The sequence below is a fragment of the Musca autumnalis genome, unplaced genomic scaffold, assembly GCF_047663935.1.
Source record: "Musca autumnalis isolate F117 unplaced genomic scaffold, ASM4766393v1 scaffold_4, whole genome shotgun sequence".
Lineage (NCBI taxonomy): Eukaryota > Metazoa > Arthropoda > Insecta > Diptera > Muscidae > Musca > Musca autumnalis.
This window is the reverse complement of record NW_027411977.1, coordinates 173343082-173366809: the sequence shown is the minus strand read 5'-3', so window position 1 is coordinate 173366809 and position 23728 is coordinate 173343082. Positions and strand designations below refer to the sequence as shown.

Below are 23728 nucleotides of genomic sequence, written 5' to 3'. Positions count from 1 at the left end.
CACCTGAAATTTATCGATATGGGTCCACGTCTTCATATAGCCCCTGTAGAACGGTACCTCCGGATTTCTGGCATTTTGAAGGTTGTGGCCTCAATATCCCGCCAAAATGGCTGAAATTTGGTATTAAGTCAACAATTAAGTATTAAGGTAAACAACTTTCCACCTTAAATTTGTCGGTTTAGGTTCAGGCCTTCATATAGCCCCAATAGAACGATACCTCCCGATTTTCGGTATTTCGAAGGTTGAGGCTATGGTTATACATTTCTCTATTTTATTGGCTTGTCTGAAAAGAATTTTAAACAGAAAAATTGTACATACAAACATTTTTGTACCTATTATTGAAATATTTGTTGCATGTGCAAAAATTTATGCATTTTGCATATGTCATATGTTTCGATTGCAATTTAATCAGAAGCCAAAAATATGCCCAGTCCCAAAATTTGACATGAATCGGACAAAAAATAGGGGTTGCATAAAATTCCGCTGTCTACTTATGGTGAATGGAATAAAATGAATAATAAATAAAATAACTAAAGCTCCAAAATACCGAAAATCGGGTGTTACCATATACATATATGGGGGCTATAATAAAAATCGTGTACATATACCGACAATTCTCTGTAAGAATGTTTCATACCCTTTACGACGACTAAATACTAAATTTAAGCCATTTTGCGCTTTAATTCTTTTGCTTAGAAACATAGACAGAGATATACATATGTATGCAAGTATGTATATTGACGTATTGTTCGTCACTGCTCATGTTTTTTAATATTTATAAAAATAAAAGTGCATACGAATGTTCAGTGCCCAACATAAAATCTTATCTCTTAAAGGTCAAACTTTCTACACATTGCATCAGATATTATGACATGTTTCAAATCTTCATGAAGAATTGCAATTATTTCTTTTGTCCAGAGTAATCTAGAAAATTTTTATTGATAAGTTAAATGTATAAAAACGCTAAATTCGTTTCAGCAACCAACAGTCTTTAGGCTTACGACGAAGGTAACTTAGCTAGAGGAATAAGCGATATGGAAATATCAATCGCATTTCTAGCCCTGGTGGCTATTGTGTCTGCGGCCAGTTTGTCGCAGGTCAAGATTGCCAATAAGGATTTCTTGGAGAAACAAAAATTCCTATTCGAGATTGTCTATCGTGTGGAGGATCCTTTGATGTTCGAAGAATGGATTAAATTGGGAGAAAAATTCATAATTGACAAGTCCTATTACAGCGTAAGTTTGATTTCATTTCGTATTTAAAAATTAGAAATATTAAAAATCTCATTTTTCAGTACTATGACGAGCATATGGAGAAATTCTGGGAAGCCTACAAGATGGGAGCACTATTGCCACGTGGTGAATTCTTTGGTGCTTTGGTAAAGAGCCATCACAAACAAGCCTGGGGTCTCTTCAATTTCTTCTACTTCGCCAAGGACTGGGAAACATTTATGCATAATGTTTGTTGGGCTCGTATGCATGTTAACGAAGGAATGTTCGTTTATGCCCTCACATTGGCCGTCATTCATCGTGATGACTTCGAAGGCCTTATGCTTCCCACCATCTATGAAATATTCCCACAATATTTCTTCGATAGCAAGTTTATTTACGAAGCCGAGAAATTCGATTACGATATGTGGAGCAAGTACATAATGTATGAAAAGGAGTTCCAAGACTTTTACTACAAGAACAACAAAAACTACAATAATGGTGGATACATGTACATGAAGGATTGGAAAATGTGGCAGTGGTGGAAACTAATGGGTATTGACAAGAGTCATTGGTATACCGAAGAAAACTTCATGTTACGTGAAAACATATACGAATTTAATCAGGACCCTAAATGGAACAGCATGCTTAAGGACGTGAAAATGTGGTGGATGCCTGTGGACTATACCCGCGATATTGATTTTTACAATAAGGAATCTGCTCTCTCCTATTTCACAGAAGATTTGGGTTGGAATTCGTTTTGGTACTACAAGAACATGGACTACGCATTTTTCTTGGATGGCAAAACATTTGGTCTCAACAAAGATCGCCGAGGAGAATTCTGGCTCTATACTATACAGAAGCTCATGTCTCGTTACTATATGGAACGTTTATCTCATGGTTATGGTGAAATCCCAGAAGTATTTTGGATGAGTGAAATCGAGCATGGCTATGTCCCCCATTTGATATCTTACAATGGAGTAGGTTTCAGTTATCGTCCCAACTACTACGATATGACAACTTTTGCCAACGTTGAAATGTTGAATAGAATACGCGGTGCTTTCCATCGTATTGAAGAAATTATTGATACCGGATATTATAAGATGTATGATGGTACTATGGTGGATTTGCGCAAACCGGAGGCCATTGAATTCATCGGCAGCATGTTGCAGAGCAACATGGATGTATTTGATAAATATTTCTTCAATTATTACTACATGTATGCCTTTATGTCAATTTCCGATGTTGATTACCATCATATGGAAGTTAGTCCAAACATTTTCCTCAACTTCGAAACTATGTTGCGTGATCCTCTTTCCTACACATTCCATAAGAAAATATCCGATGTATTCTTCCGTTTCAAGGACCATTTGAAACCCTACACCAAGGATGAACTAATGTTCCCAGGAGTTGAAATTAAGGATGTGCATGTAAGTGAATTGGTGACATACTTTGATCTGGTTGACTTCGATGTTACCAATTTGTTGAACGATAAAATGGTCTTTGTTGATGGCAAATTTGTCTGGGACAAAACTCTGTTGGCTCGTCAAATGCGTTTGAACCACAAACCATTCAATTTTGATTTAACCGTCTTATCTGATAAACAGCAAAAAGCTGCTATTCGTATTTTCATTGCTCCTAAATATGATGAATTCGGACGTTACATTCCCATGTCTGAAAATCGGGAAAATTTCTTCACCCTCGATAAATTTGTTGTGGATTTAGAACCAGGAAAGAACATGATTTCGCGCAATTCCAACGAATTCTATTGGACTGGTAAGGACCGTACCACCTACACCGAGTTGTATCATTATGTAATGATGGCATACGAAGGCAAATATGACATGCCATTGGATATTAGTGAGCCGCATTGCATGTTCCCAGACCGTTTGATCTTGCCTCGTGGCTGGGAAAAGGGCATGCCAATGAGAATGTTCTTTATGGTGTCACCGTATGAGGAAACCAGTCACCAATATTCCTCATTTGATGTTACCTATTCATGTGGCATTGGAACCGGTAGCCGTTTCACCGACTCTAAACCATTCTTCTATCCCTTCGATCGTAAAATAGACGAATTTGACTTCTATGTACCCAACATGTACTTCAAAGATGTGGAAATCTATCATTTCGATAGCACTAAAATGTATATGAAGGACGAGTACAAGAACTATGGCAAATTCGATTACACCTTCTTTGATAACTATTACACTAAGTACTTTAAGTAAAGACGAAGCTTGAATAAATCATCTGAAAACTAAACGCCTCGTGTAAATTTCTTAAAAATTAATGCATGATAGACTTAAATAAGAAAAGAATTCGCTAGTTAACTTGACAAACGAAAACACATTGTGGGTTTTGCAGCAAATGTGTATGACAAACATCCCAATAGAAAATCGACAACATTTTAATAAACGATTCGCTACATATTAGCGAATACTGATTACATTGTCTTAGATGTAGGCATTGATGGGCTGCCGTTGTTGAAAAGTAGTTAAGTCTTTTATGGTCCATTTAGGGAAAATTTTTAATTTGGATTTTCCGTATTGGAAAATATTGTGGGATTAAGAAACCAGGGGGAGCAAACTTTTATCTCCATGATTCTATAATTAAAAAAAAAAAACAACAGTGGGGCCATGCAGCAGATTTTAAAAATATAGAAAATACACGATAAGAGAAAAACGAAAATGTGTATGAATACAAAAGAAGGCAAAGACAATACTAAATATCAACCAATATGAACAATCAATCAACGGTTCTGTGATTAAGTTTGAGTTTTGTTTCAGTTTCTGATTATTATTTTTATTTATACAAAAATTTGTGTTGTGAAGTCCAGTTTTTTATAATAAAGAATAGTACCACGACTATGTAAAAAGAAGCTAACTGTAAGTAAAACTGTAAGCTAAGAAATTCCGAATATGATTTGGAACTAATGTAATGTTTTGTCTTAGGATTTTCAATAAAGACTCCTGAAGAAGTTGGAATCAAACCAACGAAACGTAGTGTAAAAACAAGTGAGCCAAGGATATAGTCGGGTCGGGGCCGACTATGTGATACCCTACACCACTACCCCTGTGCATAAGCTTTTGGTTGGTAAATATAAAAATATTAAAATTGGGATAGCTTAGCGCCTTTGGTCTGAATGTCTTCATTAATACAGGTCAATTTTGTTGAAACGCATTTGAATGCATCGTCAGTACAACTCAAATAAAAAAATGGAAAAGTGGGATGTACACCAACCATCAATACGCTTCTTTCTCTGTGAGATCCCCATCAACCCCCAAAATTTCGTGAGGATCCGATCAAAATTCCAAACTGTAGTGTGATTGCACAAACAAATGAAAAAGGGGATGCATTACCGACCTTTTCTCCAAATAATTTTTTTCACATTCCGACCCCTGTATAATATCCGTCCATTATCAAAAGCAATATTTTTTTTCCTATGTGGGACTCCTATTAATACCCAAAATTTCGTGACGATACAATCAAAATTGCGACGTGTGGCGTGATTACAAAAAATTAAAAATGGGATGTATAACCGACTATTGCGATATCTCCGTTATTTGGCCACCTACGCCAACCAGCTTTACACCATTGTAAAGATGGGATTTTCTACTTTAATAGTCAGACTTTGCTTTTGGAAGCTCCCAAACCAAAGCTGTGATATTCGTCATTATTATTAAAATCGCAAAAATGAAAAGTTGCGTTCTATTAGCGGCTTTTGCGACAACTGGCGTTACATCGTTAGAATGGTGATATTTTCTACTTTCATTAACGGGTTTAGCTTTTGATATACCCCATATAGAAGCGGAGATATTCGCTTTGAAATAAGACGTTGACTTTTTCTCCAAATAAGTTTTTTGCCCATTCCGACCCTTGAATATTATCCGACCATCAGCAAAATCAATAGACTTCTTCCTCTGTAGGACCCCCATTAACCCCAAAATTTCGTGACGATCCGATCAAAATTGAGACCTGTAGCGTGATTACAAAAAAATGGAAAAATGGAATGGAAATGGGTATAATGAAATAAATTAGTTCTATTTATCACATATACGAAGGGAACTAGAAAAGTTTCTGGCCTATGCCATACGCAGTGTTTCCAGGCCCCATTTGACATATTTTTTGGAATGTTTGACAGATACGAAGGTCGTGAGGGTCGTCCAAAAACGGCCGTTGTACCAAAAAAATAAGCAGCGCATAAATGGATAATGCAAGATCGCCATGTTACATACCGTGAGATAGAGGCATTCTTGGGCATTTATTCCACCAACTAACATTTGATATTGCACGAGCACCTGACTGCAAAAATTGGTTTTTCTCGTTGGATCCTGTTTTGATCGGTGCATGAAGCTTCGCGGTGCTTCATAAGACGTTTATAAGATGGATTCAGGTGGCGAATCATGCAGCTATGCGTATGAGCCCGAAAAATACTAGCAATCGGCATATGCTGTAAAAGCGTTCAAAAACCATGTTTTGGTGGTGTCTCAATCGGAGTGGAAAAAGTGCTTCAACAATTGGTTTGAGAGCAAGAAAAATTGTATAAATCATGCTGGGGACTACTTAAGAAAACAATAAAACTATGTTTGATAGTAAATATTCGCATTTTCATTATCAGGCTATACAAATACATACATCAAAGTAAAAATAATAACAATGCGGTCATATCAAACATAAATAATATTACGGAACGGCACTCGCGATGCCCCTGCGAAAATGAATGCATGATAGAATTAAACAAGAAAACATATTTAGATTGGTATTTAATGATTTAAGATGCGAGCTTAGTTATGATAGTTCATTTTGTTTGTGTTGTATTAATAACCAGAAACGAAAAGATCAAGGTCGGGCGGGCCAACTATATTATAGCTTACACCCACACGATTTCAATATAAATTGGCGAAATTATTTCTAAACCGATTTTAGTTTAATTTGGCAAACTTATTGCTAGACCGAATCTGGTCACAAATTTTATCAAAATTGGACAGATATAGCGTACATCAATGGGGGGTATACCAAAACCTTGACCAAAAATCATGAAAGTTAAAAATGTTGTGTAGCGTTACGTAAAGCTATTTTAAAGGGTTTTAGTTGATTTTATATGCAATATTTTTAATAATAATTTTTTTGCAAATTGGTGAGATATTAACGTAGTTTCTTTCAGTCGATAAAGTAGAGTTTTCTTATAATTTTTCACAAAAAAAAAACTACCTATAAATAATTCCTCAGACACGAAATAACAGCTTAAAAGGCTTAAATTGACAGATAATTGAAACATTTCGGAATATCAGTAGGAGTCACGCAATTATGTCATATTTCTTCACAATATGATACAGCCAACCTCGTCGGATGGAACATTTTCAAAAATATTATGAAAAACGTCAAAATTTCTTATAAAAAAACTTGAAGTTTTGTTAAATAAAATGATTTTTCCGCGAACAAGTCTGTCGTTTACAAGTTTAAAAATATGTTCCACATTCACAGAAAGGTAAACTGATATGAAAACAACCGCTATTTTAATACACTGAGGGAAATTGTAAAATTTTTTAAAAGCAACATACAAAACCTAAAACCTGACTGTGTTTTCCCGCGAAAACGGGGCTTAGATATGGGAGTTCAGTTAAAAAAAAAAACTACTATATTCGTAAAATCCAGTATGGAGAGCATAACTTGGTCAATTTATATTACAACATAACACTGTTGAGAACAGTCGCGGACACCAAAATAAGAACACATAAAATTCAAAGTCAAAGGATGTCAATTTAAGCCTTTTTTTAATATCTCACCAATTCGCGAAAAAAATATTATTCTTCCTGATGACCAAAAATAAATGACTATTTTTCATAGTACTATCGGAAAAATAATAAGAAAATCATTTCGCGAAGGGCTAGAAACATATTTTGTTCTGTGTTTGATATGGAACATCATAGACCTTAAATCCCTACAAGATTATTTATTTATTATAATATTAACAATGTAGTAAATACACTGTTAATAACAGATGAAATAACATTGGCTAGAATGGCCAGCAGCTAAGTCTACAAGATTAAACAAGCAAGAAATGCGTTAAGTTCGGCCGGGCCAAACTTGTTATACCCTCCACCACAAGTTGTATTGAAGTAAAATGGAATAATTAGTTTCCTTTCGTGTATGAAGAAGACTTAATACTAAATTTCAGCAATTTCGGTAAAACAATGTGAGGCGCCGTTCTATGGGTGCTATTTCAAAACGTCGATCTATACCGACGAATTTCTGACTGAAAGTTTTTAGACGACTAAATACCAAATTTCCTATATATATCGGTAAGAGAATTTGGCTAAAACTTAAAAAATACCGAAAATCAAGAAGTACGCTTCTATGGGGATATAGAAATACGTGGACCTATGCTGATAGTACTCTTCTGGAATATTTTATAACTCTTGGAAGACTAAATAACGAATTTCAGCCATTTCGGTGGGATATTGACGTCACAATCTTCAGTATTACGAAAACCGGGAGGTACCGTTCTAAGGGGGCTATATCGAAACGTGGACCTATACCGACGAATTTTAGTCGGAAATGGGGCAATATGAAAGCGTGGACGTGTACAGACAAATTTCTGGCGAACAGTTTTATATCACATTGAAGCCTAAATACCAAATTTCAGCCATTTTGGTGGAATATTGAAGCCACAACCTTCAATATACGGAAAATCGGGAGGTACCTTTCCATGGGGGCTATGTGAAGGCGTGGACCTATACCGACACATTTAAAGGAGTACCTTCAACAAAGTCTAAATACCAAATTTCAGCCATTTCGGTAGAATATTGAGGCCACAACGTTTAACGTAACTAAGTACCAAATTTCAGCCATTTCGGTGTGACAATGAAGCTAAAACCTTCAAAATACCGAAAATCGGGAGGTACCGTTGTATGGGGGCTATATGAAGGCGTGGATCGATACCGACAAAATTCGGGGGGAAAGTTTTATACCCCCAAGGAAGACTACGTACCAAATTTCAGCCATTTTAGTAGGATAATGAAGCTAATACCCTAAAAATAGCGAAAATCGGGAGGTACTGTTCTATGGGGGCTATATGAAGGCGTGGACCGATACCGACAAAATTCTGGGGGAAAGTTTTATACCCCCAAGGAAGACTATGTACCAAAGTTCAGCCATTTTGGTAGGATAAGGAAGCTAATACCTTAAAAATAGCGAAAATCGGGAGGTACCGTTCTATGGGGGCTATATCAAAACGATATATCCCATTTCCAATACCAACCATCCTGCAAGTATTAAAAACTTCTGTACCAAATATTGACTCTCTATCTTTAAAATTGCGAGCTGTATCTTGATTTCAACGGACAGAAAGACGGACAGACGGACATGGTTAAATCGACATAGAATTTTATGCTGATCAATAATATATTTACAAACGGAATGACAAATTTAATGATACCCTCCATATGGTGGAGGGTATAAAAATGTAGATTCATTCGTTTTGTGATAAATACGCTAACATTAACAAAAATTTAGGTGTTCTATTATACTGACGTTGAGTGTATATTTGTGAAAAAATACGATGAAATGGAACAATTATTATTAAAAATTATTTTCTGTTGCGCGAATGAATGACGTTTTGCCTATTAATAACTAAAACTGTTGACGGTTGAATAGTTATGACGTGTTATAATGGATCCCCCTCCTAATTCTCTTTGCGCAAAGTGCTTTAAACCTTTAAATGGAAAGTTTATTAGATGCCATGTTTGTAAAGCTAAATTCCATTGCTTTTGTGCGGGTGTCGATGTGAATATTGGCGATATTTTTATTAATAAGAAAAACATTGTTTTTAATTGCAATGAATGTTTATGCATTAAGGCTGACTTAATTGCTGGCATCTCTTCATTAAAAACTGAAGTAAGAGAACTTAAAGAGTTTATCGACTCTTCAGTGAGTGAAGAAATTCGAGAATTGAAGCAAGCGCTAAAGAATAATAAACAGATTGAGAAAAGTCATCCACCGCAACTGAAATCTAACAATAACAACGCTACAGTTTGTAGCCTTGAAGTTATTGGTATGGTACAAAGTGCAAATATACCTGCTGCTGCTGTCAAACATTCATCTATGCAAAGCAGTAAACAACGTGTTGTGTCTTATGCTTCTTCCTTGTCATCTTTAAATACAGTCGAAATCGCTTATAACGTCGGTCAAGGGACCGACCAAAATCGGACGCTATAAGCGATAGTCGTTATAAACGATACTTATAAAAGAGGTGAAATTATATTATGTAGAGCGACTTTTGGGTATAAATACATTGTTTTAGTACTTTTTCATCTATATGCATACGTATGTATGACTTAAACACAAAATAAAAAATAACTATATTAAATACTTTCTTCAGCAGATATAATTACGCAAATATGGGATATGGTTATCTGGTTATCTTTAAAATAGCCTGTGTTTAGCTTCTAAACAATTTGGGCAAAATCCCAACAACAAAGTAAAGCGACAGCTGGGGAGCAAAACTGGAGCCAACCAAAAAGAGGAAAAAAGGCACAACACTTGCAAATGAAACAAAAAGAATAAAAAACACTTTTTTTATTTCCGAACAAGATCAGTTTTAAATGGAAACACTTTCCTTTTATTGAGCTATCGAACTTCACAAATTTATTCAAGTTATTTATTTTAAACAATTCCAAAATATTCGAATATAATTATTTTTAATCGAAAGCGTCTTTGCGCTAAAAGAACAAGATCGACTATAACTAAAAAATGGCATTACAACAAAAAATATGGCTAGTGACATCTTCATAAGGTGTTGCCATATAAAAAAATTGATCCTTTGAAACAGGGTTACCAGATCGGTTCCGCCGCCCACTTATCCGAAATCAACGGCGCTTCACGAACGTGAACAGCCTGTTATATGTTTTAATTTGCGCTTTTGAATTCCAACATAAGCTTTAAATTTAACTCCGATCTGAGTTTTGAAAGGGTCTTTTAAAACACATTCTTTACTTGTAACATCTTCTGAGTAAATAAATATTTGAAGTGTTTCTACAGCTAGACATGCCTCTGACACTGACGGTAATTAAAATTCTGGTTCTGTAGTATCCTCAATTTCTTCGTTAGAATTGTCTCCATCTTCCAATATTATGTCGTCATTGAAAACATTGTCATCAATGGGAACTTATTCATCAATATCTTCTACGTGCTGGGAGAAATGAGAAAGAATATAAATATCTTCAGAATCGTTTAAAGGACCATTGACAATCGCGCATGATGAAAACAATTAGCAATGGCAGACGACGTTACATTTTGCCATCCTTCATCTAACAATAACACGGCATCCCACACATTTAATTTCGTAATTTGATCCTTTCCTATTTTTGCAGGATAGTGGATATTTTCCGATTCCGGCAATGTGATTTTAATACACCTTGGTCCATGGGTTGAAAACAAATGTGACATTGGGTGGCAACAATTTAAGCTTTATTGACTTCAGAGCGTCTCCATATGAGTCGTAATTTAGTGGTTCAACCCCATCTTCGAACATGTTGCGCATATGTTTGGTATTTTGTTGTTGTTTGAGTTTGAAAAAATATACATACAACAAAATATTGAGAGAATTTTTTCTTCTTCGTCGGGTTCGACGTTATAACCGATAGCAAAATTCAAATATTTCACAAAAAAACCGACGTTATAACCGATATGACGTTATAAGCAATATTTATTTGTGTGGAATATAAAGGGCAGAAATTCGGGACTTTTGGATTTCGTCGTTATAAGCGATATGACGTTGTAAACGACGACGTTATAAGCGATTTCGACTGTACATTAGATGCTAATGTTGATGTTGATAATGCGGATATGTCTGAAACGAACCAGCAAACTACTTCAAACTGGTTGCATGCTCATGGTCGTAGGAAAAAGAGGCGTAACGTTATATTTGGAGCAAATAGTGAATGTACGGAATTAGCAGTGGTAATTCCTAAAAAGTGGGTTCACTTATCTTCATTCAAGCCGTCTGTTACAAGTGAACAAATTATAAATTTTATTGAAAAAAATGCCAATGTTGATAAATCGAACATGGAGTGTTATATGTTGGTCAAAAAAGACGTTGACATCAATAGCTTAAAAAGGGTCAACTTCAAGCTTGGTATTACGTCGACATTTTATGACGCCATAACTAATCCCAAGTTATGGCCTGCTGAAATTAAAGTCCGTCCCTTTGTAAATTTTCAAAGGAAGGCAGTGCAACCAATGACGCACTGATAAACGAGGTGCATGGCTTAAAAATATATTACCATAATTTGTCTGGAATGCGTACCAAATCTAATGCTATCTTCGATTTTTCAAATAAAGCTGACTTTGATGTTATTGCCATTATTGAGACTTGGTTGAACGAGGATTTTTTCGATGCTGAGTTCTTCAATCTAAATCTATATTCTGTCTATCGCAAAGATAGACATATTACAAGAACGGGCTGTTCTAGAGGCGGTGGCGTACTAATTGCTGTTAAATCTAAATATAAATCATCGTTAGTTTGCCTGAATGATGACGATGGACTTTTGGATCAAATAGCGGTATGCATACGTGGTCTAAACTTTAGTATTTTGCTTTGTTTGTCATATATTCCCCCTGGAAGCAGTGAATCTACTTATGCTAAACATGTTGATAATGTTGTTGCTTTGGAAGGCAATGTTGGGTCAAATGACTGTGTTTGTGTTTTGGGAGATTTTAATATTCCGAATATTTGCTAGTCTAAATTTGATAACGATTTTTTTCTAACTCCTACAAATGTCAGTAAATGCCATGAAATCAATTGTATTGATACCTTATTAAGTTTGAATCTTGTACAAATTAATAAACTATGTAATCAATTACGCCGGTTCCTAGATTTAATTTTTATTTCTAGTGAATTTAAATTTAACGTTTATGAATGTTTGACGCCAATTTCCCCTCCCAACGCTCATCATATACCAACTATTATAGAAATAGATTGTTTTAATTTTTTAAAGTTTTCACCGCCAGAATGTTCAGATCTAAATAATAATTTATGTAATTTCAATGTGCTGAATTCAATTCTAGGTTCCATTGATTGGGTTACTGCGTTCAATAAGAAATCAACTTCCGATTGTTATGATATTTTTATAGAAAAAGTAACAGGTATTCTTAAAGATAATATCCCTGTTAAAAAACTAAGCCTTACAAGTTGCCGTGGTACACGAAAAGACTTAAAAACCTTAAAAATCTTAGAAACAAGTTCCATAAACGTTTTATGTTGTATAATGATCCTGAGGATGAAGTCAAATATAAACATTATTTAAGGGAATTTAATTTTTTAAATAAATTCCTATACAAGCAATACATCATAACTAAAGAAAATGAAATTAAAGCCAATCCTAAATCGTTTTGGTCTTTCGTCAAATCTAAAAAGAAGTTATCTGATATTCCATCTACTGTCATGTATAATGGTTGCACTTCACAATCTGGTTTTGATATTGTCAACATGTTTGCAAATTTCTTTAAATCTAATTTCGATCCTCCAGTATGTAATAACTGGACTAATTCCAACTATGTATCTATGATTAAGGTAGGTAGCATATCAGTCTTAAATGAGGATGTTTTGGATGGTATTTTAAAGATTAAAAATAGCTTTAAAACTGATGCTGATGGGCTCTGCGTGCATTTTCTTAAGAACTCTTCTACTTGTATAGCTCCTATATTAACTTTTATCTGTAATCGCTCCATTAAAGAAGGCATTTTCATTGATAGATGGAAAATTGCATCGATTACGCCAATATTTAAAAGTGGTAAGAGGGATGATGTAACTTGTTACAGACCTATTGCAAAATTATCTTGTGTCTCAAAATTATTTGAGCAGGTTATCCATAAGAATTTTTTTTTTTCCTATGTAAGTCTTTTATCTCGCCACACCAGCATGGTTTTTTTCCTGGAAGATCCACAACATCTAATTTGATTCTTTTCATTGAATTCTGTTTATCAGCCTTTGAGCGTCGTTTTCAAGTTGAAGCCATATATACAGATCTTGCTAAAGCTTTTGATAAAGTATCACATCATGTTTTGCTTGCTAAGTTACAGCAAATCGGATTCCATTCTAACTTTCTGCGATGGATCTCTTCTTATTTGCACAATAGATGGTGTTCAGTTAAGGTTGAGAATTTCGTTTCTACTCCTTACATTCAAACATCGGGGGTGCCTCAGGGTAGCCTGTTAGGCCCGTTACTCTTTAACTTATTTATTAAAGATTTCGTCCTGCTTTAAAAAATCTAATTTTCTTCTTTACGCCGATGACCTAAAAATATTTCATAAACTGGAGTCTTTTGCTGACATCTTAGATTTGCAGAATGATCTAGACAATGTTCTAAATTGGTGTTTGGAAAATAAGCTAATTTTAAATCTATCGAAATGCTTTCACTTATCGTTTTATAGATTAATAAATCCCATCCAATCTTCATTTAAAATTGGAAGCTGTGCACTCAACAAATTGACATCAACTCGTGACCTTAGAGTAGTTTTTGACTGCTCGTTATCTTTTGTTCCACATATTGAGCACATAGTTTCTGAAGCATACAAAGCCCTTGCATTCATAAAAAGAAATTGCCATGAATTTTCTGATCCCTGCACTATTAAGTTGTTGTATACAAGTTTTGTTAGATCAAAGTTAGAATATGCTTCCATCGTCTGAGATCCTTGTCATATTTCGCATGTATCACGTATTGAGCGCATTCAAAAGCTTTTTACTAAGTTTGCTCTTAAATCACTCTTCTTCCTAAACCTCCCAACATATCGATCCAGATGTTTGTTATTGGGTTTACAGAGCCTAGATTGTCGAACAAAATGTCAATCTGCCACATTTATTTATGATTTAATTAATAATCATGTTGATTCGCCAGAACTGTTGGCCTTAATTCCATTTTCTGTGCCGCCAAGAAGTTTAAGATATACCGATTTGTTCAACATTTCGTTGCATCGTACCTTGTCAAGCTTAAACTATTTAAATATTAAGTTTCAAAAAGATATGAAGACCAGCATTGAATTTAGCACTTCAAAACAGGTATTTAAATCAACAATTTATTTTGCTTTTCAACAATAATATTGTAATCTTAGTCTGTAAGGAATTGAATTTTCCATTGACTATAATAAATAAATAAATAACTTTTAATCCATTTAAATATTGAAAAAGGTCACACACAGACCACTTTCAAAGAAATACAGTTATATATGATACTAGCATGTGCCCGCTACTTCGTTAGCGGAAGTGACTCAATTATAAAGAAAATCTCAACATTAAAACTATTTTTTTAATAGAAATTATTTTTGTTATTTCTGACCGATTTCTGAATTTAATACCCTAATTTTGTCTTCAACAACTCATATGTACAACAAACCAAATATTATTGAAAGCATTTTTGTTAAATGGTTTTATTTAGCTCACCCCGTTTGTTATTATATATATTTATTTATTATTTATTCTTGGGTCAAATTTAGTAATTCAAATTTCACCCTCTTCCTGTCAACCGATTAATCTGAAATTTTGTATACACTTTGGATTTTGGTGACAATACAATTATATTTATTCATTATCATTATAAATTCAAGATGGCGGCCGCTACAAAATGGCGGATAACGTAGGTTTTATCAATCCCATCAATATGGGTATCAAATGAAAGGGCTCAACAAGCAGAATACAATATACTATAAAAAATTGAAATCCAAGATGGCGGATAACGTAGGTTTTATCAATCCCATCAATATGGGTATAAAATGAAAGGGCTCAACAAGCAGAATACAATATACTATAAAAAATTGAAATCCAAGGTGGCGACCGCTACCAAATGGCGGATAACGTAGGTTTTGTCAATCCCATCAATATGGGTATCAAATGAAAGGGCTCAACAAGCAGAATACAATATACTATAAAAAATTTAAATCCAAGATGGCGGCCGCTACAAAATGGCGGATAACGTAGGTTTTATCAATCCCATCAATATGGGTATCAAATGAAAGGGCTCAACAAGCAGAATACAATATACTATAAAAAATTGAAATCCAAGATGGCGGCCGCTACAAAATGGCGGATAACGTAGGTTTTATCAATCCCATCAATATGGGTGTCAAATGAAAGTGCTCAACCAGTAGAATACAATGTACTATATAAAGTTAAAATCTAAGATGGCGGCCTTTACAAAATGGCGTATAACTTAGGTTTTATCAATCCCCTCAAAATGGGTATCAAATGAAAGGTCTCAACAAGTAGAATACAATTTACTATGCAAAATTGAAATCTAAGATGGCCGCCGCTACCAAATGGCTGATAAAAATTTTTTATCAATCCCACCAATATGGGTATCAAATAAAAGGGCTTGACAAGAAGAATACAGTGCACTATACAGTACATCTTATACACCCGAAAGCCATACAGTTTCCAGCTAAGTACAATTACGGGACGGCTGAAAGAAGAATGTTGCCTTTAATACTATCATGGGCTTCTACTATACATAAAATGCAGGGCAGCACTGTGGATCACGCAGTCGTATACTTAGGTGCGAAACTGTTTGAAGAAGGTCAAGCCTACGTGGGTCTTAGTAGAGTAAGATCTTTGCAGGGACTACGTATGGAGGAGTTGGACTGCAATAAACTAACGGGCAAGAAACCTTGCAATAATGAAGCACTAAACGAATTAAACAGAATGCGAAATAAAAACTAAAAACTAGAAAATAAAAATTGGTAAAAAAAACTTTTTAACTTAAAACCGTTTAACTTAAAAAGTTTTTTTACCTATTTTTATTTTAATTTGAAATTGAAAATCAAAATTTTTACAAATTCGTCCTTTGTAATCATTTTTTGTCTAACTGGATTTTAGCGAAAGAAAATCTTTTGTGCGACACCTGTTATGTGAAAACAAAATTATATAGCTTATATCAAAATTTTATAGCTTAACTGAAGTTTATACCATTATCACCAACTGCGACATCTGTTGCAATGGAAAATAACAACCTTCATTGTCTTTCCAATATATATTGGTTTACGATAAAATAAATGCGCCTAGAAGTGAACTACAAAATTTGAAATTGTTTGTGATATTTTACGGTATTAAGAAATTATAGCATTTAATTTGTCAAATGTGTTGCCAACTAAGTACATAAGTAAGTAATAACAGTGAATAATAAGGATGTTTGTTATTGTTATTTTTTGTGGTTCCAGGACGAATTTTGCAAAACCCGCCCTTATCTCGCACATTTGCACCAACAGTTATCTACTGGTAAAATTTCAAGCTCCTAGCTTTAGCCGTTTTAGCTGGGCGTTGATGATGAGTCAGTCAGTCACTTATCACCAATCTCAAATATACAATAGATAAAATCATATACACTGCACGTCAGTAGAATAGAACACCTAAATTTCTGTTAATGTTAGCTTATTTATCCCGAAGCGAATAAATCTGCGTTTTTAATCTTCTGGGGATTTAAAGTCTATGAAGTTCCGAATCAAACACAGAAAAAATATGTTTCCAGCTCTTCGCGAAATGATTTTCTGATAAATTTTCCGATAGTACTATGAAAAATAGGCATTTATTTTTGGTCATCAGGATAGAACAGTCATTTTATTTTCGCGAATTTTTGCGATATTAACGCCGAGTTTTCGTTCAATCGATAAAGCAAGGCTTTCTAATCATTTTTCTCCAAAGAAATCCTATAAATAAGTCCGTGGAAACCGAAATAACAGCGTAGCAGGGTTTAAAATGACAGATAATTGAAACATCTCGAAATATCAATAGGAGTCGCGCAGTTATGTCATATTTCTGCACAATAAGATAGAATATGGCACAGACAACCTCGACGGATACAATCGAGTGCTTCGGATGCTGATAATATGGACTATTTTCAAAATAATTATTGAAAACGTCAAAATTTCTCATAAAAACCTATATGTTTTGTTCAATAAAATGATTTTTCCGCGAACAAGTCTGCCGTTTAAAGGTTTGAAAATATGCTCCACATTTATAGAAAGATAATCTGATATGAAGACAACCGCTATTTTTATACATCATTTCGCGAAGAGCTAGAAACATAATTTTTTCTGTATTTGATGCGGAACATCATAGACTTTAAATCCCCTCAAGATGAAAAACGCAGATTCATTCGCTTCGGGATAAATAAGCTAACATTAACAGAAATTTAGGTGTTCTATTCTACTGACGTGGAGTGTATATGTAATGATGATCAAATTAGTGAGAAACAAACGGTTATGTAATTTTTATTATATATCTGCTTACAGCGACTTCAAAAATTGTCCAAAGTTCTTATAAATAAAAACGTTAAATGATTTTAGTGCGGAAGCTTTTTAATCGAGTTTTTAACTAAGATTTTATGTAATCTTACGTAAAAGCTCATTAAAATATGATGCTGGGATATGAGGTTGAAAAAAAGTCATAACCATAATGTACATACGTCTCAATAAGCGGAAGGATTCGACTTAATTTTTTTTTCAAAGAGGGACGATTATCTGCAGCTTCATTGGGCGGAAAAATCCGACAAAGTCCCTTAGAGAAAAGAAAGATTACATATGAAATCTGTTGATAAATTTAAAATCCTCAATGAATAAATAACTTAGTTGGACAATGGACCCGAAGAAATGAGTCGTAAAGGTCTGGTCATCAACGTAGACCCGAATCTGCTAGTCGCGGTGCGCCTGAACTAATTTTAAATAAATGTGCTTCCACCTGGGAAGTTTTTGTGGATTCTGAAAATAGGTCACATTTGTAGGATATTTAATTTAGGATTTTGCTCGAAACGGCAAGTCCTATCGAAATCGGACCAAAGAAAATGTTATAGCTGTGAAAATTCTCTACAAGATTGACTTTTAAGATTTTTTTCAAGGTTTTACCATTTTTAGGTTTTTTCTAGATTTTACTACTTTATAAAACAATGACATGACTAACATTTTCTGGAAGCAGGCGATCAAGTCAGAGCAACGTCCCAATTTTAACATATATGTATATGTATGTATCTCCGAAATGGTAATACCCAGGAAAAAATGAGTTTTAAAGATAACGTTCTTAAAGTTGCAGTCACCGATTCCGAATTTCGGTAATAATTTATACCAGACTTTATTCGTTCGTGTACTTTACCACGATTTGAGTTTATTGAATAAATTGACATGACAGTTCTATGATTAGTGTAAGGATGCGCTCACAAATTAAATTCAAATTTGCAAAGTCCCCATTTATTTGCTGATGTTCAAACTATGACTGCGATTAAGAGTAATTCGTACTGGTTTGTGCATGTCTATTTACCACGATTTGAGTTTATGGAATAAATTGACATGACAGTTCTATGATTAGTGTAAGGTTGCGTTCACAAATTAAATTCAAATTTGCAAAGACCCCATTTATTTGCTGATGTTCAAACTATGACTGTGATTAAGAATAATTCGTACTGGTTTGTGCATGTCTATTTTAGATTTTGTATTTTTTTAAACTTATTATACACAACAAACAAGTATGCAAAGGTTATAGTCCGACGGGGCCGATCATGTGATACCCTACACCACTGTCCCTGGGAATTAGATTTCAGCAAATCAAAATTCCTTTATGGAACAAATAAGCTTATTGTAAGAAATACTTTTTTTTGGATTCTGCCACCTTATCACATTAAGCTTGGGACCTACAGTTTATCGCCGAGGGCGTGTCCTAAGACACCACTTTTAGAGAAGTTTTATATGGCTGAAATACTCAGAAAATGTCGCCAACATTACTGAGGTGTATTTTGCCACCGTTGAAAAAATGTTTGATGTTGCCTGACCGGGGAATTGCTCCAATTTTATTGAACAAATTTAAATGCTATATACAAATTTTCAAAGGGAACATTGTGAGTTTATTGAAGATCTGAGGTGTATTTTGCCACCGTTGAAAAAATGTTTGATGTTATGACATGTTTCAAAGGGAACATTGTGAGTTTATTGAAGATCTATCTTCTAAGAAAGTGCACTTGTACCATACATATTGTTTGGAAATGCACGCGATTTTGTGTATTTCAAAAATAGGTCATTGTGGATATATATTGTGATATCAAAAATATATTTTAACCGGTATAAAATATCACAAATTGAATTTCTACTCATTCTACTAGTACATCATTCAAATTACGATTTACAATTTAGTAAAGTTATTTTGTTCTTATTTTAGAATGAATGATGCACATTAAAGCGAGTCGGTTAGCATATCCTTAGAGAAACAGGACACGTGTATTCGGGTATTTTTATGTTTCTGTTTAGAAGGAAGAAAGTAAAGGCACAAACATACATATGTACGTATGTATATACATTCTTATCTCTAAAAGGTCAAACTTTGTACATTTTGCATCAGATATTGACACGTTCTAAATCTACATATGTGAAAACTCGAGTATTCTAGTTTTTTTTCTAATCGCTATATTGGGTATTTTGCCCACATGTTTTTTTGAAAGAAGAAAATATAGGTACAGAATTATGTATGTATGTATGAATATTTGGGCGTATTTTTGGTCACTTATTTGAGATTAAATATTATTTATAAAAATAGAAATGCATTAGAATATTCGGTGCACAACATAAAATATTATCTCTAAAAGTTCAAATTTTGTAGACCTTGCGCCAGATATTACGACACGTATCTATGTGAAGAATTGCAATTATGTACTTCTATTGTCTAAAAAAGTCATCTAGAAGAATTTTATTGATAAGTTAAATGTGTAAAAACGCTCATACCCTTTGCGAAGACTAAATACTAAATTTAAGCCATTTCGTATTTTGCTAAAACCCGAAAACGGGCGTTACGGTTCTATGGGGGTAATATATAAACATGGGCCTATACTGACAATTCTTTTTGGGAAAGGCTAAATAAAAGTTTAAGTGAGCTCCAGTGTATGTTTGATTACAGCAGTACAACATTGCGAGTTACAATCTATTAAAGTAATTTCGAAAACAACGCTTTAATGTTTTGTTTAGAAACATAGACAGAGATATATGTATGTAAGTATGTATATAGACGTATTGTTTGTCACTTCTCTTTTTTTTTAATATATTTATAAAAATAAAAGTGCATTCGAATATTCAGTGGCCAACGTAAAATCTTATCGCTGAAAGGTCAAACTTTCTACACATTGCATCAGATATTATGACATGTTTCAAATCTGTGTGAAGATTTGCAATTATTTCTATTGTCCAAAGTCATCTAGAAGAATTTTATTGATAAGTTAAATGTATAAAAACGCTAAATTCGTTTCAGCAACCAACAGTCTTTGGGCTTACGACGAAGGTAACTTAGCTAGAGGAATAATCGATATGAAAATAGCAATCGCATTTCTAGCCCTGGTGGCTATTGTGTCTGCGGCTAGTTTGTCGCAGGTCAAGATTGCGAATAAGGATTTCTTGGAAAAACAAAAGTTCCTTTTCGAGATTGTTTATCGTGTGGAGGATCCTTTGATGTTCGAGGAATGGATTAAATTGGGAGAAAAATTTATAATTGACAAGTCCTACTACAGCGTAAGTTTAATTTCATTTCGTATTTAAAAATTAGAAATATTAAAAATCTCATTTTTCAGTACTATGACGAGCATATGGAGAAATTCTGGGAAGCCTACAAGATGGGAGCACTATTGCCACGTGGTGAATTCTTTGGTGCTTTGGTAAAGAGCCATCACAAACAAGCCTGGGGTCTCTTCAATTTCTTCTACTTCGCCAAGGACTGGGAAACATTTATGCATAATGTTTGTTGGGCTCGTATGCATGTTAACGAAGGAATGTTCGTTTATGCCCTCACATTGGCCGTCATTCATCGTGATGACTTCGAAGGCCTTATGCTTCCCACCATCTATGAAATATTCCCACAATATTTCTTCGATAGCAAGTTTATTTACGAAGCCGAGAAATTCGATTACGATATGTGGAGCAAGTACATAATGTATGAAAAGGAGTTCCAAGACTTTTACTACAAGAACAACAAAAACTACAATAATGGTGGATACATGTACATGAAGGATTGGAAAATGTGGCAGTGGTGGAAACTAATGGGTATTGACAAGAGCCATTGGTATGCCGAAGAAAACTTCATGTTACGTGAAAACATATACGAATTTAATCAGGACCCTAAATGGAACAGCATGCTTAAGGACGTGAAAATGTGGTGGATGCCTGTAGACTATACCCGCGATATTGATTTTTACAATAAGGAATCTGCTCTCTCCTATTTCACAGAAGATTTGGGTTGGAATTCGTATTGGTACTACTTGAACATGGACTATGCATTTTTCTTGGATGGCAAAACATTTGGTCTCAACAAAGACCGTCGTGGAGAATTCTGGCTATACAATATTCAGAAGCTCATGTCTCGTTACTATATGGAACGTTTGTCTCATGGTTATGGTGAAATCCCAGAAGTATTTTGGATGAGTGAAATCGAGCATGGCTATGTCCCCCATTTGATATCTTACAATGGCGTAGGTTTCAGCTATCGTCCGAACTACTACGATATGACAACTTTTGCCAACGTTGAAATGTTGAATAGAATACGCGGTGCTTTCCATCGTATTGAAGAAATTGTTGATTCCGGATATTATAAGATGTATGATGGTACTATGGTGGATTTGCGCAAACCGGAGGCAATTGAACTCATCGGCAGCATGTTGCAGAGTAACATGGATGTATTTGATAAATATTTCTTCAATTATTACTACATGTATGCCTTTATGTCAATTTCCGATGTTGATTACCATCATATGGAAGTTAGTCCAAACATTTTCCTCAACTTCGAAACTATGTTGCGTGATCCTATTTCCTACACATTCCATAAGAAAATATCCGACGTATTCTTCCGTTTCAAGGACCATTTGAAACCCTACACCAAGGATGAACTAATGTTCCCAGGAGTTGAAATAAAGGATGTGCATGTAAGTGAATTGGTGACATACTTTGATCTGGTTGACTTCGATGTTACCAATTTGTTGAACGATAAAATGTTCTTTGTTGATGGCAAATTTGTCTGGGACAAGACTCTGTTGGCTCGTCAAATGCGTTTGAACCACAAACCATTCACTTTTGATTTCACTATCTTATCGGATAAACACCAAAAAGCTGCTATTCGTATTTTCATTGCTCCTAAATATGATGAATTCGGACGTTACATTCCCATGTCTGAAAATCGGGAAAATTTCTTCACCCTCGATAAAATTGTTGTGGATTTAGAACCAGGAAAGAACATGATTTCGCACAGTTCCGATGAATTCTACTGGACTGAAAAGGACCGTACTACCTACACCGAGTTGTATCATTATGTAATGATGGCATACGAAGGCAAATATGACTTGCCATTGGATATTACTGAGCCGCACTGCGCGTTCCCCAACCGTCTGGTCTTGCCTCGTGGCTGGGAAAAGGGCATGCCAATGAGAATGTTCTTTATGGTGTCACCGTATGAGGAAACCAATCATCAATATTCCACATTTGATGTTACCTATTCTTGTGGCATTGGAACTGGCAGCCGTTTCACCGACTCTAAACCATTCTTCTATCCCTTCGATCGTAAAATCGACGAATTTGACTTCTATGTACCCAACATGTACTTCAAAGATGTGGAAATCTATCATTTAGATACCACTAAAATGTATATGAAGGACGAGTACAAGAACTTTGGCAAATTTGATTACACATTCCTTGATAACTATTACACTAAGTACTTTAAGTAAAGGTAAAGGTTGAATAAATCGCTTGGAAATTAAATGTCTCGTGTATTTTCTTTAAAAATAATTGGATAATAGAATAAAAAACCTTTTTAAATCGATATTTAAAGATTTAAGATCACTTGCACTTTGGCTGTTATGTACCCACAAAGAATTAATGTCATGGTGTCAAATGGGGCAATTTTGTCAGCTTCATATCTTCCAAACCATTTGATTTTCTCTCGGAGGCAGTTATAGATCTTGGCATAAAGAACAAAACACTGTTAACATATAAAATCCATCAAATTTAATATTCAAGGTCAAATCGTTAAGGTCAGATTTCTTTTAAAATATTTTCTCGGGTATTGGCCTACAGATATCCGTTCAAAATTCATGCAAACAACCAACTACAATAACATACCATACCCGATTTAAATTAAATTTGGTCTAGAAACAAGATTGAAAAATTATATAGAAATAGGCTATAGCTCTCATATGCATATATCGGGCTTTTCGTAGAAATTTAACTTATGTTGAAACTGAGGTTTGGAGTATTGAATCACGCGAACAGTTGGACTATGTCGTAACTTGTAAACGCATTTCGGTAAAATAAAGTGTATTCGTAAAAACTGCGCTTATATTAATATAAAATAAAAAAGAAATAACTAGAGAAATAACCCAGTAAACCAATCTTACCGATATCGTAACGAAATCGGATCAAAATTCGGACGCTACGTCCGATATCGGATCCGAAATCGTAACGATATCTTAACGAAAGCTGTATGAAGTGGTTGACATAATTTCGGAACGAAATGTCGGAACGACATC

The 23728-nt window shown here is 34.5% G+C and overlaps 2 protein-coding genes across 2 annotated transcripts; both read left to right on the top strand.

The window, feature by feature from the left end:
• Positions 1–1009: 1009 nt before the first annotated feature.
• LOC141401527 (larval serum protein 1 beta chain-like) lies at positions 1010–3433 on the top strand. The gene is made up of 2 exons (XM_073981819.1): positions 1010–1235; positions 1295–3433. Exons 1-2 carry the CDS (start codon positions 1035–1037, stop codon positions 3431–3433), a joined length of 2340 nt encoding a protein of 779 aa, XP_073837920.1. The 5' UTR covers positions 1010–1034.
• A 723-nt stretch (positions 3434–4156) lies between these two features.
• On the top strand, positions 4157–22961 carry LOC141401235 (larval serum protein 1 beta chain-like). Its single transcript, XM_073981306.1, has 3 exons — positions 4157–4298; positions 20473–20729; positions 20789–22961. The coding sequence occupies exons 2-3, from the start codon at positions 20529–20531 to the stop codon at positions 22925–22927; spliced, it is 2340 nt and encodes a 779-aa protein (XP_073837407.1). The 5' UTR covers positions 4157–4298; positions 20473–20528; the 3' UTR covers positions 22928–22961.
• The last annotated feature ends 767 nt before the right edge of the window (positions 22962–23728 follow it).